The 19,868-nt window shown below is 45.8% G+C and overlaps 1 protein-coding gene across 2 annotated transcripts in view; it reads left to right on the plus strand.

The window, feature by feature from the left end:
• The first annotated feature begins 4,965 nt into the window (after nt 1-4,965).
• NOD2 (nucleotide binding oligomerization domain containing 2) overlaps nt 4,966-19,868 on the plus strand; it is a 39,066-nt gene continuing 24,163 nt past the window's right edge. The window contains exons 1-3 of one of the 2 annotated variants that reach the window (XM_053582164.1): nt 4,966-5,216; nt 10,043-10,509; nt 18,191-18,296. In XM_053582164.1, the coding sequence (XP_053438139.1) occupies nt 10,051-10,509; nt 18,191-18,296 (565 nt within the window). In that variant the 5' untranslated portion in view covers nt 4,966-5,216; nt 10,043-10,050. Of the gene's footprint in view, nt 5,217-5,292; nt 5,396-10,042; nt 10,510-18,190; nt 18,297-19,868 lie in introns of those variants that run through there. The other variant, XM_053582163.1, reaches the window with a different exon arrangement.

A 19,868-nucleotide genomic window follows, 5' to 3' on the forward strand; every position in this document is an offset into this window, starting at 1 on the left:
ACTTATTGGGAAAAATAGGTTAAGAAAAAAAGAGTTTGTTGCCCTCGGTAGAGTGCTGTGGCTTCACAGCTCACAGCAACCTCCAGCTCTTGGACTTAGGCGATTCTCTTGCCTCAGACTCCCAAGTAGCTGGGACTACAGGCACCCGCCACAATGCCCAGCTATTTTTTGTTGTTGTTGCAGTTTGGCTGGGGCCAGGTTCGAACTGACCACCCTCAGTGTATGGGGCCGATGCCCTACTCACTGAGCCACAGGCACTGCCCAAGAAAAAAAGAGTTTTAAAAATACACTTGCAATACAACCATAAATTTTGAAGGATAATCTTTTAGATGTTTCAATGTGTATATTCATAGATTTTTTTATTACAAAATAGGAACATACCACACAAAACATTTTGCAACCCAGTTATTTTTCACTAAGATACAATTTACATACCATAAAACTCAGCCTTTTAAGGTAGCCAATTCAGTTGTATTTAGTACACTCACAAGGTTGTATAACCTTCATCATTATTTAATTTCAGAATATTGCAACATGCCAAAAAAGAAACCCTGCACCTATTAGCAGCCCCTGCCCATTCTTCTCTCCCCCAGGTTGCCAGCAACTATAAATTTACCTTCTGCATCTATGGGTTTGCCTATTCTGGCCATTGCGTGTAATTGGAATTATGTAATATCTGTCATTCTGTGTCTGTCTTTTTACACTTAACATAATGATTTCAAGGTTCAAACATGTTGTAGCATTTCTCAGCACTTTGTTCCTTGTCATGGCTGAATAATAGTCCATGGTATGGACATATCACACTTTCTTTATCCTTTTATCAGTTTATGGACACTAAGGTTATTTCTACTATCGCAAATAACATTGCCATGAACATTTACTTGTGTGCAAGTTTTTGTGTGTACACATGTTTTCAATTCTTCCGAACATATACCTGGGAGTGGAATTGCTGGATCCTGTGATCACTCAAGGTTTAACTTCTGGAATAATCACCCAACTATGGCTTCACCATTTTCTTTTCTGTCTTTTTTTAGAGACAGTCTCACTTTGTTGCCCTAGGTAGAGTGTCGTGGTGTCACAGCCCACAGTAACCTGGAGCTCTTGGACTTAGGTGATTCTCTTGCCTCAGCCTCCTGAGTAGCTGGGACTATAGGCACCTGCCACAACGCCTGGTTATGTTTTTGTTACAGTTTGGCCGGGGCTGGGTTCGAACCCACCACCTTCAGTATATGGGGCCAGCACCCTACCCACTGAGCCACAGGCGCCGCCCGGCTTCACCATTTTACTACCACTAATGCTGAAGGTTTCCAATTTGTCCAGACTATTCCCAACGTTGTTATTTTCTGGTCCTTTTGACTATAGCCTGTGGATATAAAGTGGTATCTTATCGTGGTTTCGATTTGCATTCCTCTAATTAGAAATGATGTCGAGCATCTTTTCATGTGTTTGGCCACTTGTATATCTTCTTTGAAGTAATGCCTATTCAAGTCCTTTGCTCTTTAAAAAGTTGTATTAGTCTTTTTATTATTGAGTTTTAGGAGTCCTTTATATATTCTTGATATGATTTGCAAATACTTCTCCCATTCTGTTGTTTGTCTTTTCACTTTCTTGATACTGGAATTTAAAGCACAAAAGTTTATAATTTTGATAAAGACCAATTTGTGTTTTGGGGGATTTACGTGTGAAATCTGAGAGATCATTGCTTCATCCAAGGCCAAAAGACTTATGCCTTTATTTTCCTATAACAATTTTATATTTTAGCTCTAAAATTCAGGACTTTAATCCTAAATTTGAAGTTAATTTTTGTATATGGTATGAAGTAGGGGTCCAAATTCATTCTTTTGCATGTGGATATCCAATTTGCTCAGCATAATTTGTTGAGAAAGACAGTTCTTTCCCCTTGAATTGCCTTGGCATCCTTGTTAAAAAGCAATCTACTTTAAAAATGTAGCCTTATATTATGGCTTTATTCTTTCTATGCTAATAAACACATACCTATAGCATCTTTAAAAAATAGATTTCTGGCTGGGTATGGAGGCTCATGCCTGTAATCCTAGCACTCTGGGAGGTCAAGGCAGGTGGATTGCTTGAGCTCACTAATTTGAGACCAGCCTGAGCAAAAATCGAGACCCCCATCTCTACTAAAAATAGAAAAACCGATGCAAGAAGCTCGCTTGAGTCCAAGAGTTGGAGCTATAATGTTACCGCACTCAACCTAAGATGACAGCTAGCTATAATGTTACTGCACTCTACCTAGGATGACTGTTTGAGACTCTTCTCAAAAAATAAATAAATAAAAATATAAATAGAAAAATTAGCTGAGTCTCTGGGTGGGCACCTGTCGTCCCAGCTACTCGGGTAGCTGAGGCAGGAGGATTGCCTGAGTTCAGGACTTTGAGGTTGTTATGAGCTAGGCTGAGGCCATGGCACTCTAGCCTGGGCAACAGAGTGAGGGTGTCTTCAAAAAAAAAAAATTCTCTTGAAATGTAACAAGCATAAAGGAAAATGAAAATATGCTCAGTGTTTAACTTGGTCAGTTCTCACAAAGTATTTGCATCTGTGCAACCACCGTTTAGACCAAAAATAGAACATTGCTTGCACTCCAGAAGGCCCCTTTACACCTCCATCCTCCTCCTCGGTGTAACCCCTATCCTGGCTCCTACCACTGAAATTTCTTGCTTTCGAATGTGGTATGATATCAAACAGTAGGCGTGCTCTTGCACCTGGCTTCTCTTACCCAGCATTGTATCTGTGGGGCTGCAGTTCTTGTGGGCTTCAGTGGTTCATTCCTTTTCACTGGTTATTAGAATCACAGCATTATTTTCAGTACATTCACTTAGCGAAGATTTACCATATGTCAATTCCTGTTTTAGGTCTGGGGATGAGGCAGGGGTCAAGGCAGGAGGTCTGTGTTCCTCTGGAGCTCATGTTCCCTTGGGTGAGATGCTGACAACAAAGACGACAAATAAGTCAAATATCCCGTGTGCTGTGTGGAGGTGAGCGCTGTGGAGAAAAACACAAGACAAAGTAGGGAAAGGGGAGGGAGTGGGTGTGGCAAAGGTACACGGAAGGGTTAGGGAAGGCCTCTCTGAGAAAGACACACCCCAGCAAAGACCTGGAGGAGGTGAAGGAGGGGGCTGTGGAGCTTTCTAATGGGACAGTGTTCCAGAGGGAGTAGCAAATGAAAAGGTCTGGGGTGATGACAGGCTTAGTGTATCTCAGGAACTAGGAGGCCTGGAGCATGGGAGGAGGTGGGCAGAGAGGCTGCCAGGGGCCATGCAGCAGTTTAAGGACCTGGGCTTTTACTCGGGGATGGCAGTCATCAGCAGAGGAGTTTCAGCAGAAAAGGGACATAATCTGAATTCTGAGAAAACAGACTCACTTTGGCTGTCAGAAACACAAAAGTTTGTAATTTTCATGAAGACCAGCATGGTTTTCCCTTTGGCTGTTTGTGCTTTAGGTGTCAAATCTGAGAGAACATTGCTTCCACCAAGGTCAAAAGATTTATAACTATATTTTCCTCTAAGAATTTTATATTTTTGTAACAAAGTTTGATTTAATAATATAAATAATAAGAATTATTAAAAATAATAAGATATTATTATTTTAAAAATAATAAGAATTTTATATTTTGGCTCTTAAATTTGGGATTTGATTCATTTGGGGTTAACTTTTGTATATGGTATGAGGTAAGAGTCCAAATTCACTGGGTATTAGAATCACAGAAAACCATCCTTGGAATTGTGGAGAATGGCCAGGAGCGCTTGGCATAACCCAGGTGTGAGATGATGGAGATTTGGAGCAAGGTGATAATGGCAGAGGAGGTAGGAAGTGGCTGCATTCTGGAAATATTTTGAAGGTCAAGCTGAAAGGGTTGCTCCTGGGCTGGGTGTGGGATATCAGAGAAGGCTCAGATGCTCTGTCAGTTTTCTTAAGTAATTTCCTATTATTGGGGATTTGGGAGATTTCTAGCTTTTCACAGTTATAGGCAAGATGGCGGTGAACACCCTTGGAGATGGGTCTGTGCACCACCCAGAAGGATTTTCCTGGGATAGACTCTGGTAAATTCAGTCCTTTTAATGCAGCATCTTCCAACATCAGCCAACTGTGTGTCAGCAGTAGTTAGAAGGTGACCTCCGGTGCTACAGGCCTGGGGCAAATCCCAGTTCTGCTGTCACCTCTTGGGCAGGTGAATTAAACTTTCTCTGCCTCAGTTTCTTTATCTCTAAGTTAGAGGTAGTAATAGTCAATACTGTATAAGAAGAATTAACTGAGTTAACTGTAAGGGCTAGCACAGAGTAAGCACTGTGGAAATGCTAGTTGTCCTTATTTTTCTTTAAATAGACTTCACATTTTTTAAGAAACCCAAATACAAGTGTTTTTTTTTTTTAATTATTTTTATTTTTTTGTAGAGACAGAGTCTCACTTTGTCACCCTTGGTAGAGTGCGGTGGCATCTCAGCTCACAGCAACCTCCAACTCCCAGGCTTAGGTGATTCTTTTGCCTCAGCCTCCCAAGTAGCTCGGACTACAGGCACCTGCCACAACGCCCGGCTATCTTTTTATTGCAGTTTGGCCGGGGCTGGGTTTGAACCCACCACCCTCAGTATATGGGGCCGGCACCCTACCCACTGAGCCACAGCCGCCGCCCCAAATACAAGTGTTTTAAAAGGAACAATTATATTAATAGCTTAAATGGAAAACCAGTGCCACTTGTTCAGGAAAAAACTGTAAAATAAAATAAACGTAATGGAAACAAAACAGTGCTATTCAATTCTGATTTGATACTGTTTCTGAGTCAAGCGGACCAGGCAATGTTAGCGAGGTGTCCAGGCCAGGTAAACACAGGACTGGGGGAAAAATGAAAGAGAGTAACTTTCAAGGACTGGCCACTCTTCCTCGGCACGTGACCCCCGCACTCCGGAAAGCGCAACTCTGGGAATGTCGCAAGATGAAGCGCTGGACTTCCTGGTCCCTCAGAGCGCGCCCGGTCCCCACGTCCCCGGGCGCCCGCAGCTTTCCCGCTCCCATTTCACGGGCTGCGGCCGGGAGTGCGGGCGCGTGTCCTTGTGTTTGTGCGCGGGGTGGGGGCGGGCAGTGTTCCCTCCGGGTTGAAATGCGGCCCAGGAGGGCGAGCCCACCCAGCTGTGCGTCCTGGCCCTCCAGCTCCGCAGGTGGCTCGGCCTGGGTCTCGCCTGCCGTCCCGCCCGGCCCCAGGTGAGTCCCTGCCGGCCGTCGGGCGGGGCGGGAAGGGTGCGGCGGTCCCGGACGGAGCAGGGGAGGGGCGGGCAGAGTGCGCGGTGCTCGGGGTGCCGGCACCGCGGGGTGGAGCAGAGGGCGCCCAGCCCGAGCTGGAGCCGGATTCCCAGGCGGAGAAGTCGGGGCGCCGGGCTGGGGTGAGTGATGGGACTCAGACACTTGCTGCCCGGCGGTCGTCGGCCCCGCCCCCCGGTTGGGGAAGGACTGCCTCGGTTTCCCCTGGGGGAGTCCGGGCGTAGATGGGGGGTGGGTAGAAGGAAAGGGGGGCGAGGACTGGCAGGCTGTGAGTACGGAGGATGAGGGGCCGCTGAGGCCTGAGTTGAGGCTGTGCCTTGGGGTCGCGGGGGCTGTGGAGGGAGAACCTGCCTCCCACAAAGTCCGGCCGGGCCATCCCTTCTTTGCTTCATTCAGTCTAGCGATGCTGGGGATGAGGTGCCTGGGATCCAACAATGGGAAAATCAGACAAAACCCCCTGCCCTCATGGAGTGCAATTCTAGAAAGGAGCCGACAGCAACGAAATGCCTAAATACATGTCAGGTGGGGACAAGGGCTGGGGGGCTGAGGCTGGGTCTAGCAGCTTTACAAAGCACAGTTGAGGACTGTGGCACCTGAGCAGGCTGAGTCGTGGGCCGGCCATGTGGCTTTCTGGGGAAAGCTCACTCTCCGTGGGCGCCACTGCAGGGCTTCCAACAACATCACCGGCTGTGACTTGGGGTCCAGCAGGTAGTTTAGTTGTGGGGTGGAGAAGAGCCTTCAGTGGGGTGAAGGCAGAAGGGGGACCAGGGAGGGGATCACTGCGTCACTCTGGGGAGAGACGTGGGGACTTGAACCATGACAGAGGTGGCGAAAAATATCTCAGACCTGCAGGTTTGGGATATGTTTTGGAAGGCTGGGTTGATAGGATTTGGGATGCAAGAGAAAGGTGGTGTCAAGGATGACTCCGGCATCTGGAAGTTTGGAGCCCCCATCAGCTGAAGTGGGAGTTGTTCCAGGGAAGGTGAGGAGTTTGGTCATGTGTTTGTCCAGTTGTCTGAGACACTGTTAGACGTCCCTGCTGAGTAGAGTGAGAAAAATTTAGGGGGGAGGTCGGAGTTGGATATAACATTTGGGCCATCATCACCATATAGCTGGTCTTTAGTCTCAGGAGCAGGTGGGCTGAGCTAGGGAGTGACATGAAGAAGGAAAGAAGGGGCCCCCAGGATTAGGAACAGCCAAAGAGACAGAAAGAACAGCCAGTGAGATGGGAGGAAAAACCAGCGTCAGGGTGTCCTGGACGGCAGTGAGGAAAGTGCTCCCGGGAGGACAGAGGGCAAAGGGACCAATGCCTTTGGCCCAGCAAGCAAAATGAGAGCTGTTTTGAACAATGGGAGGTCATTGGTGATTGTGACCAAAGCTGTCTTGCTGGAGTTGGGTGGGGAAGTCCCACTGGAGAGAAAGGGAGGGTAGAGGAGGACTTGGGGACCTCAGACCAGGCAACAGACAGGGAGGCCTGCTATAAAGGGGGGCTGAGAGATGGGATTGGAGCCAATCAGGGAAGGAGGGAGTTGAGAGAGAGTTTTGCTTTTACAATAGAAAAATGAGTGTCGTGCACTGATGGGAACAGGCGTCTTAGGGAGAGAAGCTCAGGAAAAGGGAGGATGGAGGATGGTGGTAGTCGGGGATGGATCCAGTGCCGTGGGGGAGTTGGCCCCAGCTAGGGCCCAGGATAGTTCAGAAGTTGGGCTTTCCTGGGTTTCCTTTACTCTCCTGTCTGTATGGATGCAGCCGGCTGAGATTAGCATTTAAGAACAGCAGCCCAGTCTTGACTCCAAAAAGACCAGGCTGACTATGGTCTCAGGACAGAAGGAGGGATCAAGGCTCAGGCCTGGCCCTGGGGTTGAGGGAGGGCCCATGTAGGTTGCTCTTTCTCTAAGCCAGGTAGTACCCCCATTCTTTGCATGGACCTTACCTGGGGGAGAACAGTAGCATTTCTGAAGTAATAACTGAAGTTGAGAAGAAAAGGCAGTGGAGACAGCCTGATAATATTTAGTCTGACGAGGGGAAGTCTGACCAGGTGATTAAGAGGCAAGAGGTAGGATTTTAGGGAGGGTTTTTATGAAACAGGTGATGAGTGAATGTCTGTTTTCTCTCAATTTAAACTCAAGCAGGAGAAACTTAAGCTAGATATAATGAGAGACTTCCTGAACTAGTGAACTTCCTGAGCTGGGTCATGAGAACAACACCAAGGCCAGATTCTCCTTAGGTGTTTAAGATGAGACAAGGCAATGCCTGCTCAGAGACAAGGGGCTGCTGAATTGGTCCTCAGGGATTGTCTTTGCTGTGAAGTTTCTGGAAGAAGGCCAGGGCAGGGATGTGACTTCCTCTCCAGGTGTTTACAGAACCCTGATGTCACTACCTGGGTGTGTATGGCTTAAGCATCTGTCAGGCTGGTGTGTTTGGGAAGGGCGCCTGCTTACTTGCAGCCTGTCACCTTGTGGCTGCGTGTGTCCCTCCAGGGGGGTCTTTCAGTAAGAGTCATGGTGGATGTACAAGGCTTTGCGCCAGAACTTTGAGAATTACCTAGTTCTAGAAGGCTGGTTGGCCAACTCTGGCTTCTGGCTCATCCTTTTGGGATTTTCCCTGGAGGTGGGGTCTGGACAGAGCTAGGCCTGCCAGTCCTGTGTTGCTGGGCTCTTGGCTTCCTGCTCACAGATGGCTTGGCTGCCCCTGCTTTCCCAAGCCTAATTAGCTTTGATGGGGGGAGGTGGTCCAGGCTGTCCCTCTGAGAAGGAAAAAGCAGCTATCCTTCTTCAGACGTTCTCTGGGTAAGAGGAGCAAGTATTTATTGTCCTATCTCAACTTGACTTTCAACCTTCTTTGATTCCTGGCTGTGCTCAGGCTCCCCAGGCCTAGGCAGAGTGCTGACTCCTTTTCTGGGCTACTTATGGAGGGAGGGTAGGTGGGTGGTTATTTTCCCCAGGACCTGGGCAGGGTGGCTGGTGTTTCCACAGCTGAGCTTGTCCAACCCTTCCTGCCCTCTCCTCCCCCACCACCCCTGCTCTCCTGCTTGGAGGTAGATATGAGGAGGGGACCTGCTTGGCTGGAGAAAACTATTTTTGTTCCTTGTTTACAGTGACCTTTGCAGTGGGCACACCCTCCCAAGCTACTGGACACACAAGTAACCTTACTGCCTCAGTTTCCCCATCTGGCCGGCACAAGACTGCTAGGCTGTGTGTTGGCAGCATTCTGAAAGAATGGAGATTTTTCCTTTTGCTCACCTTGGCTGTCCTGTGAGGATGGCCACAGTATTCTGACCCCTACCCTCCCTCAATGGATTTTTGAGTCATGGACATCCTGACAGGGCCTCCTTGGGGTCAGAGCTCTGCCAAGCTTAGGGATGCCAGGACGATTCCAATGGGGACCGAGTAAGGAGACATATAAATTATCAACAAGAAAGAGGCAAAATCCCTGGGCCACTTGGCAACTGCTCCCTTGGGTGTCTCAGAATGTTCTTGACTTAGAAAAAGATCATGCTTTTTTCCCATGCCCACACCCTTTCAGTTTCATTTTCCCCCGGCACTGCAGCAGCCCTTGTCCTGGACCCCATGACAATGGTAGAGCTGTGCTGTGGCAGCAACATGTACAGCGTGGCTGGTGATGAGGGTGTGGGAGGCCAGTAAGGGCTGTGGGCCAGGTAGAGGGGAATGTCAATGGGCACAGAACCTCAGTAAGCTTTGAAACTACTTGGTTTGCACCATGGTTTTTCATTTGGCTGAGATTGGGATCTTTGTAGCAATGTTCTGGGTCTCCCCACCTGGAGTAGAGTGTGTTATGTATGCAGGATGGGCTCGGGGCCCCTCTGGGGAACCCAAGTATAAAGGCATGTATTCCAAAGTCACATTGCTTGGGTTCAAATTCTAGGTCCATCAGTCTAGATGTGACATGTTGTGCAAATCGCTTAGCCTCTTTCTGCCTCAGTGTCTGTATCTGTGAAATGGGCTGATCGCAGCACCTATTCAAAGTGCTCGGAGGGTTAATTGAATTCACACAGAAAAGCACTTAGATTGGGGCCTGGCACACTGTCTGTGCTTAATAAATATCAGCCGTTACTGAAACTGCTGTGACTTAAATCCAGCCAGCATGGAAGAGCCCTCTCTCCCTGCCTTGAAGAGGATTAATTTCCTAATTCCTTGAGAGACTTTGCTCCTAATTTTAGTTCGGGCCTTTTAAAACTTCTTAAGCCAGAGAGCAAGCATGGAAATGGGAGTCAGGGTTTTTTTATTTGTTTTGAGACAGAGTCTCATTCCGTTGCCCTAGATGGAGTGTTGTGGTGTCATAGCTCACAGCAACCTCAAACTCTTGGGCTCAAGTAATCCTTGTGCCTCAGTCTCCCACCTAACTGGGACTATAGGTGCCCACCACCACACCCCGTTAGTTTTTCTATTTTGGGTAGAGATGGGGTCTCATTCTTACTCAGACTGGTCTTGAACTCTTGAGCTCAATCCACCTGCCTTAGCCTCCCAGAATGCTAAGATTACAGGCATGAGCCACTGCAACCAGCTGAGTCAGGGGCCTTGATTTAATTCTTGATTGCTATTTCAAACTTTTTGTGGATCCTTGAGGCATTTCTCGCCATCTCTGGGCCTCAATTTGCTCATCTGTACAATGGGGAGCTTAGATTACGTAATGTCTGAGGGTATAACCATGGTCCACTTGGGCTCAGGTGGGCTGACTTGCCCTGGCCTTGCCCTGCACCCCTTCTGGTTTTTGGAGAAGTTCTGTACTGACCTTGCTCTCCTCCCCAGGTTGCGAAATGTGCTCACAGGAGGCTTTGCAGGCACAGAGAAGCCAGCTTGTGCGGCTGCTGGTCTCAGGATCCCTGGAAGGCTTTGAGAGCATCCTGGACTGCCTGCTGTCCTGGGAAGTCCTCTCCTGGGAGGAATACGAGGGCCTCTGTGTCCTGGGCCAGCCCCTCTCCCACTCAGCCAGATGCCTCTTAGACACTGTCTGGAGTAAGGGTGCTTGGGGCTGTGAGAAGCTCATTGCGGCTGTCAGGGAGGCCCAGGCCAGCACCCAGTCCCTGGAGCTGCATGACTGCTGGGACCCCCATTCACTCCACCCAGCCCAGGACCTGCAGAGTCACCGGCCAGTCATTGTGAGGAGACTCTACAGCCATGTGGAGGGGGTGCTGGACTTGGCGCGGGAGCGAGGCTTTGTCAGCCAGTACGAGTGTGATGAAATCAGACTGCCAATCTTCACGTCCTCCCAGAGGGTAAGGTGCTCTGCCCTGTGTCACAGAACTTGCAGGCATAGGGTGCTTAGTCACCAAGACTGATTTGTCCTGTGAAGTCGGCCCCAGAGGGAAACTTGGTTCATGGGGTTCCCCTTAAAAAGGTAGGTGAAAGCTACTCAGTTGTTGGCAACATACCACTTCTGATGACAGACAGGAAGTGTCATGTGGTGGCCCAGTGGTTAGCTTCTGGAGCTAGAATGATGCAGGTTCAAGGTCAGCTCTGTGTGACCCCAGGCTTCCCTATAGAACCTCTCCATTCTCAATCTCTCCTGTCCCAGTTTCCTCATCTGTGAAACATTGATAATAGTCTTTTGGTCCCTACCCTGTTAGATTCTTGGGAGGATTCAATTAGTTAATTTGCGTAAGGCTGGCAACAATGTCTGGTACATGGTGAGCACTCATCAATTTTATTGCTGCTAATGTTTCTGTTATCGGTGACTCTCTGTACTTGTACACTTTTATTGTTGTCTGTTTTAAATTAACACCTCAACAAATGAGAGCACTTCATTATATTAAATCTCTATTTATAACTAATATAGCACATTACGTACTAACATAGTTTAAACGTCTACCTAAGATTTCTGATATGAAATGGCATTAGATCATATATGTTGGAGTTAGGATATAACTGCCCTTGAAAATGTAATGATTCAACAGAGACCTCAAGGACAGAAAAGTATCTGGTGGGTATTTTTGAAACTCCCTCTCTCTTTTTTTTTTTTGTTCAAATAGTGATCTTCAAGGCTCCTGTGATGCAAATGGAATAATCATTAATATTCCACTTTGTAGACTGGAAATTGAGGCCTAGGAAAGTGGTTTGAATAAGTTCACAGAAGTTAATGAGAGGGCCAGGGCTGGACCTAAGTTTTGACTCATTCGTTTATTGTTCATTTTTTTATTCAGCCAGAATCTATTAGGTGCTTACTGTGTGCCAGGCTTTGCACTTAGTAACTAGTTGATGAATACTTGTTGATGTAATCAACAAATTATTAAATGAATGAATGAATTGGAATTACATTTTAGTGTTAGGATGGGCTGGGTTGGGAAACCTTTTTAGTTGTTATTTTTGTCTATTTGTTAAAAAATATCTTTGGCTGGGCGGCACTTGTGGCTCAGTGAGTAGGGCACTGGCCCCATATACCAAGGGTGGCGGGTTCGAACCCAACCCCAGCAAATTGCAATAAAAAAAATATCTTTGGTGTCCAAATGAGTCTAGGTAAGCTTCGGTTAAGCTTGGTGAAGTAAACTAATCTGTCTTCAAGGCTGATTTAAAGCTGTCTAAATATTTACAGGGCTGACATAGGGTGATCCCCTTTAATTAGTGCACAAGAAACTTACGATCTTACTCTGGGCACAATCTCTTTGAGCCTCACTCCGAGGGCAGTACCAGAGACACAATACTCACTGTACCTACCTTAGTGTCTCTTGTGTTTGTTAAGGGTGTTGAATCAGCCCACTGGGGAAGTTACAAGATTGTGTCTTGTCATTGTTGATCAGACATTCAGCAGTGTGGTCTGGTGCAGATGCTCTGAGGGGTTTGGAGAAGGTAGCCTATATCCCCAGGGCCCACGGGAGACAGACCATGAACAGAGGAAGTATTCACATTCATGGAGAAAGAAAATGGGATAAAGAAGAAATTATAATGGAAATCAGAACCAAACAATAATGAGAAAATTACATGTGAAAATTTATGGGATGCAGCTAAAGCAGAACATAGAAGGAAATTTATAACCTTAAGTGCTTCTATTAGGAAAGAAGAAGAATTGGATTTTAGTGGGCTAAGAATTCATCTTAAGAAAGGGCTAAATAGGACAAGAGAAGCAAACATTGAAGGCCAGGACTGAGTTTAGCAGGTAAAAGGGCTGGGGGATACAGATCTGGGAATTGTAGGAGGTTACAAAGGGACTACACTGCCTGAGTTTAAGTTTTTAGGTTCCAGCTTTCTCTGAGCCTCCTTTGAGCTCTGGCTTTCTATCGTTCTCTGATTTGGTGGCCTTCCCTAAATGGCTGAATTTCTGATTCCATTTTGGAGGCACTTGTGGTATGTCCAACTAACATGTCCCCCCAGTCAACCTTTTAATTTTCTATAAAGAAGTGGTTGTCATTGATTGCAGGCTGGGGGCTGAAAAATGCTGTGGAATTCAACAAATGCAAGTTAAAGACTGAATCCCCCCAAAACTCGTTGCTACTTTTTAGTGAGTCACACAGCAGGCACTATCCTCAGCCTTTTCCCTGTATCATCTTGTTTAAGCCCCACTACACCCTAATGAGGGAGTAGAGTGACTGTATTGTTGCTTAACGATGAAGAAACTGCCCAAATTACCCATGTAGGAAGTGGCTCAGCTAGGATTTGAATCCAGACCTATTTTTCTCCAGAGCTTATGCTGTTCTCTGTCTGTCATAAGATGTGGGGGCTCTGTGTGGCAAACTTGCTCAGTTGGGTAGAGTAATTGTTAGGAAACCTGAAGCTGGTAACACCAGCTGTAATGCCAGCTGTCTGTGTGACTCACGCAACTGCTGCAGTCGATGGGGCTGAGGTGTCAGACTGAACTCTGAATTGCGTGGCTCTTATCACAATATTAACTTAAACACATTTAAGTTGGAAAATGTCCCATGCCCGCAGAAGCGTATGCACATTTCCATATGCACAGTGTAAATGGTTAAGAAATAGGACACTGTCCATACCTGGGCCCCATTTCAGTTGTAACTGCTAGGGCTGAACACCAGCCTGACTTTTGTGTTAATCATTCCTTTGCTTTTCTTTATGGTTTTAGCACATTTTAAAATAAATCCCCAAATAATGTATTTTATTTTGAAAAACTGAGTAGCAAGCCAAACACAGCCATGTAAAGAAAGGATACTGTTGCTCCTTCTTAGATGAAGCCTCCCAAGTCAGGGAAGCTGAACAGGGTCTCAGGGGCATGGTCTGGCTTTACCTTCCTCGGGAGTTTATAAGGACCCCTCTGGGAAGCCAGCAGGCAAGTTGATGAATGAGTCTGGGGAAATATAGGTCCCATTACTGCTGGAGACACTGGCAAGGTTGATATGAGTCATGTGTGGATGTCCAACAGGAAGATGGTCAGAGCAAGTGGTCTTGTCTGCATGCTCCTTGTCATTATGTCAAAGACTATTCTAGCTTCCTGGAATAGGTCAAGGCTAAACACATCAGTGGGGTGAAATGAATATCCTCAGCTGACTGAGGCAGTAGTATTTGAGAAAAGGAATGATATTAGTTCATGGTGAGGACAAGCCAAATGTAAATAAAGTTCAGGGCCAGGTTTGCCCAGATATCTAAGAAATAACTGCGCTTGATATGCCTGAGTCACTGCTCCATTCTGTCTGAACTCATGTTGTAGTATGCAGCCAACATCCTGAGATTTCCCCTCCTGGTCCTCCTGTGTTGGGTCTCCTATATCCTAAATACTGTGTCTTCCTTTTTCCTGGTTTACTCCATTTTGATAGGTAATATTCTATAGTCAATTCTTTAGAATAAATGTTTCTGGGAGTTAAAATTTCTGAGTTCTTACATGTCTAAAAGTTCTCTTGTACTGGATAGATAGTTTGGTTGGGTATAAAATTCTGTGTTGGTCATCATTTTCCTTTAGCATTTTTATTCCACTATCTTCTCCTTCCAGTATTGCTGCTAAGAATTCCAAAACCATTTTATAACTCTTTCTGGAAGCTTGGAAAATTTTAGTTTAGTTTCTAACATTCTGAAAGTTCACAATTATGTGTCTTGGTGCTCTTTTATTATGCTGGTTACCCAAGAATATGGGAACTTTATATTCTGGGAATTTTTCTTGATTAGCTTATTGATGATTTCTTTGTATTTTCTCTCTCCTCTCTTCATGGAACAACTATTACTTTTTTTAAAATTTCAGATAAATATGAGGGTATAAATGTTTAGAGTACATTGTTTTCATTTATAAGGTAAAGTTCAAGTTGTAGTTGAGCCCTTCACCCAGGGCTGTGCTAAACACCCTCACATTGTGCACATTAGGTGGGATCCCACCAATCACCTTCCCTCCTAAGTTCTCTCCCCTTCCTCTCCCCTCCCCCTTGCTAGACTATACTTGTGTTTTTCTTTCATGTGGGCATGTAAGAAGTACTATTATTTGAATATTAAAATTCCTTGACTGATACTCTAATTTTCTTTTATTTCCCATTTCTGTCTGTCTCTCTCTCTCTCTTTTTTGTTTTTTTGCTCTACTTTCTGTATGGCAGTAGCAGCTGTATCTTTACACTCTTGAAGTTTTCATGTTTTTATAAAGCTTTGAATTTGTAAGAACTATTTTTGGCTATTTCTTTTTTTGTGGTTTTTGGCCGGGGCTGGGTTTGAACCTGCTACCTCCAGCATATGGGACCGGTGCCCTACTCCTTGAGCCACAGGTACCACCCGGCTATTTCTTTATTATAGTATCTTGCTCTTGTTTTATGTATACAATATCTTCTTTTACTTAAGGATCATAATGATGAGTTTTTTTTTTTTTTTTTTTGAGTTGTTTGTTTGTTTGCTGGGTTGATTGATTGGTTGTTTTTCCACCTACATGAACTTTTTATCCTACAAGTAGCTTTCTCCCTTTCCCATTTGTTTGGCTCTTATCCCTTATGTTAGTTGCTTTCTTTGAGCATGTGGGCATTTGGTTGTCTTTCTCATGATTGAAATGAAGGACTTTAAAACTTCCTGAGCATGCAGGAACTTGTCTACCATGAATTTCACTGTGGACATCTTGGGAAATGGCAGAGTTTATATCTTTAGATCTTTCCTCTTAGGTTAACCAAGTTCCCTGTGTAGGTCACAGACCTTCTTTCTGGGGGCAAAGTCTGACCACCAGAGGTCTGGGAGCCTTGTGGGTGATAGGGCAGAGCAGTGATGGTAGTGGGGAAAACTCTGAGCAATCAGCATCTACTTTGCGTTTGGTCATGTATAGGATAGGGATATTATTAGGATATGAAAGTCACTTCTTTAATTGTGCCTGGTGTTTCACAGTGCAGGGCCTCTCTCTGTCACTCTTCACAGAATGTCATTCTCCAGACTTTGTCAAGGCATGCAGAACACTTGCTAGTGGCTTGGAGTGGATAAGGGAGACCAGAGACCTGTTTCATAAGCCATTTTGACTCAGTCCTCCTTGTCTTAGTCACTTCCTTCAGTGGTGGAGGGACCTGAGGCTGATAGCTCCAGAGCCCCTGATAGATACTAGGAAGTGTGTTGTATAGTTTTCAGTTTTCCCATTTGGGGGTTAGTATTTGGTTTTCAAGAGACTTCTAAATCCATTGCCATTCATTCATTCAGCAAGTCCTTGAGCTGCTAGACTTTCTTTTAGGTGTTGGTGACACGCCAGTGAATAAGACAGACAAACATCCTTGTCTTGGAGATGCTTACACTCTATGGGAAGGTGAGGGACAATAAATGAAAGGAAGCAAACCACAGTGTGTGTTGGGAGGTGGTAAGCGCTGAAAGAAGGAAGTGCAGTGGGTTTAGGAGTTAAGAGTTTGGGAAGGGTTTGGGGGATAAATGATACATTTTTTTCTTTTGTTTTAAATTTTAGATTAATATGATAGTACAAATGATTAGGTTACAATGTTTGCATTTGTTAGGTTGTACCCAGGAGGTGTGCCAGATATCCTTACATTGTGCCTATTAGGTGGCAGCACACCCATCCCCTCCCTTTCCTCCAGTCTTTCGCCTCTCCCAACTTGAATTGAGTTTTTCTCCTGTATGGGCGTGTTTTAGCTCATCTACTGGCTTCCTATTAGTATTGAGTACATTGGATACTTGCTTTTTCATTTTTGTGATACTTTACTAAGAAGAATGTGTTTCAACTCCATCTAGGTAAATACAAAAGATGTAAAGTCTCCATTTTTTTTAAGGCTGAATCGTATTCCAAGGTGTACATATACCACAGTTTATTAATCCATTCACGGGTTGGTGGGCACTTAGGTTGTTGCCACATCTTGGCAATTATAAACTGAGCTGCCATAAACAATCTAGTTCAAATGTCCTTATGATAAAATTATTATTTTTTCTTCGGGGCAGATGTCTAGTAATGGGATTGAGGGATCAAATGGAAGGACTATTTTGAGTTCTTTGAGGATTCTCATACTTCTTTCCGAATAACTTTTCTGTATTAGTTCACAGTTCTGCCAGCAGTGTGAAAGTGTTCCCTTCTCTCCACATCTGCGCCAGCCTCTGCAGCTTTGGGACTTTGTGATGAGTGCTATTCTCACTGGGGTTAGGTGATATGTCAGGGTGGTTTTGAAAATGACAAATTTTAAATGACATAGAGAGGTCTTACTGAGAAGGAGAAATTTGAGTAAAGACTTGAAGAAGGTCAGGGAATTAGCTGAGGTAGCTGGGGAAAGGGATTCCAGGCCCAGGGACAGCCAAGGCAAAGACCTGGAGGTGGGCACGTGTGGTGTTTTTAGGAAGCAGGCCCTAAAGGAAGGTGCTGCTTGAGTAAGAAGTGAGGTTAGAGAGTGACCTATGTCAGGGGCTTATAGCCAGGGAGTTTTGTCTGTTTGGGGCCTTTCAGGTTGCTGATGGATTTGTAACAGGGGAGGTGGGACCTGTGGGATGGGGGTGGGGGTGGGGGTGGGGCAGGAACAGAAGCCATGGGACCAGTCTGGCAGCTTTTGTAGTTCTCTAGCTTAGCAGTGATGGTGGCTTGGGTCAGGAAGGTGTAGAGGAGGTGACAGCAAGGCAGGACTGGATAGCTGCATGTCCAGTATGTAGACACTGGCCGCAGGGGGATGTCCAGCACGTGGAACCTGGCTAGTCCACACTGAGTTTCAGCAAGTGCAAAATACACATCGGATTTGGAACACATCTTGCTGATTTTGAATATTATTACATGCTGAAATGATAAGATCTTAGGTATTTTGGGGTTAAATATAATAATGTGATTAAAATTAATTTCACCTTATTTTCTTTTTACTTCAGAAATGTGGCTCTTTAAAGATTTGAAATCACACATGTGGTTTGCATTTGTACTTTCATTGTATTTCTGTTGGACAATGCTCTTCTGGACATACTTTGAAGAGGGAGCCAACAGGATTTGCTGATGGATTGCCAAAGAGAGGCTTCAAGGGTGACTCCAAAACTTTGGGGTTGAGCAAGTGGAAGGATGGAGTTGACATTGGTCGAGATGAGGAAGCCTGCAGGTTTGGTATATATGTGGGTGGATCAGGAGTTTAGTCTTGGATCTATTAAGCTGGAGGTGTTTATGAAATGTCCAAGCAAAGATAGAAAATAGGCTGTTGGATGTGCACATCCAGGGTTCAAGGGACGCTTCAGGCTGCAGATGAAAATGTGAGAGTCGGGAGCAGAGATCATAGTCAAGCATTCAAGCCATGAGATTCGATGAAGTCACTTCTCTTCCAATGATTTACAGCTTCCAGAACCATTTTCCCTATCTTTGCAGGTTTATGTTTTCACTTTGTTTTGTTTTATTGTTTAGCTGTTTCCTCTTTTGCTGGGTTTGCAAGGGAGCAACATTGGATGCATGCAACTTCATTTAACTCGTGTGGTCATCTGGTCGTTGCTCTGTCCTTTTACTCTGGTGGAAGAGAGATGCCTGGGAAATTATAGTCATCAGTAGGAAGCTTCCCACTCTCTCCCGTCAGCCTTTCTGGAAAGATAATGGCTTTGCCTTTCCCATAGGCAAGAAGGCTGCTGGATCTCGCCATGATGAAGACGAATGGATTGGCTGCCTTCCTTCTACAGTGTGCTCAGGAATTGCCAGTCCCACTGGCCCTGCCTTTCGAAGGTAAGCACCTGGTGTCAGCGCATCAAACAGGGAAAGGAAACCAGCATGGACTCACGGCTAAGAGGGAACACACGTCAGTGAGCGTTCCACATGCTGGCTGCGCAGCCTCCCTAAGACTCAGTCCCCTCAGTGTAAGGACAACACCACCCCCTGCCTCACTGGGCCTTGGAAGATTAAAAGGATACAAGTGTGTAGTGTTATCCATAAGTTTTCTTTTTTCTTTGAGACAGAGTCTCACTTTGTTGCCCTCTGTAGAGTGCTGTAACATCACAGTTCACAGTGATCTCCAGCTCTTGGGCTTAGGTGATTCTCTTGCCTCAGCCTCCCAAGTAGCTGCCTGCCACACGCCCAGCTATTTTTTTGTTGCAGCTTGGCCGCGGCTGGGCTTGAACCTGCCACCCTCGGTATATGGGGCCAGCGCCCTATTCACCGAGCCACAGGCACTGCCCTATCCATAAGCTTTCATTACCTCCTGCACGGGTAGTGGTAACTGGAGCCACCCTGTATTAAGTTCTGGTGTTCCTTACTAGCCAAACTCTCATTATCTGTACCAAAAAGATGTGAATACACTTTTTGGAGAAAGAGTTCATATCTCTTGATCTCTGAAATTTAGCTACTCACCATCAGTGGGTTTAGATAATGTGATGTGTCTCAGTACCCATGGTCACCAACCAAACTCAGGAACAGGGGCGGCTTGGAGAGCAGCACTTGGACATCCTAGACATCCTGCCGAGGGCCTTACAGACAGTAGCGCTCCTCTGCAACAACCCCAGGAGGTCTTGCTGTTTCCACCTTTCAGCTGTGGAAACTGGGCTGGGAGGTTAAAAGATGAGGTTGGGGAAGATGGGTTGTATACTGTCTCCACCTACACTTTCTCTTTTCTCAGAAGAAGAAATTGTCAGAAAGAGACTGCAAGCCTGGCACTCTCCTTGTCCTGCCTCTATGGTAGGGAAAGCTTGTTGGCTCCAGGGGCTCCTGAGCTGTGCACAGATGGGTTTATCACCCTGGGTCCTGCCCTCTGGGCCTGTGGAAGGGATGGCTAGAAGCACATGCTTGGCTCTTGGGTGTACACCAGCGCATCTATGAACAAGCTACAGACATCAGAGCACAGTGCCTGGCTCAGCCCTTGGTTAATACCTGCTGTTGATATCATCAAGCATAGCTGGTCGCTTGGGTATTATAACATCAAGCACCAGGGTGCAAGATGTCCCAAGCTTCTAAAAGAGACGAGTGATGTGTTTATTTCTCTTTAAAATGAGAGAGTCTTTTTTTTTTTTTTTTTTGGAGAATTTTGCTGTCGTTGGTGATGGCTGGAAAATGGACATGGAAATCAGGTTGGAAGAGGAAGATCTATGTTGGATATATTTTGGAGAGGAATATATATATCTCATGGTCTCTGTTCAGTGCTCTTAGGTATATCCAGAGGGCAGAAAGAGGAACAGTAATTATTAACTCTGGGGAACAAAAGAGGAGGCACAAACACAGAGCATCCCCTCGGTACAACTCTACAGATGCTCTTCCGTAAAAATTACTCGTTAGCTTTTGGGTCAGTGCTTGGTTGGGGGCAGTGAG

This window comes from Nycticebus coucang, chromosome 2 (assembly GCF_027406575.1).
Source record: "Nycticebus coucang isolate mNycCou1 chromosome 2, mNycCou1.pri, whole genome shotgun sequence".
Lineage (NCBI taxonomy): Eukaryota > Metazoa > Chordata > Mammalia > Primates > Lorisidae > Nycticebus > Nycticebus coucang.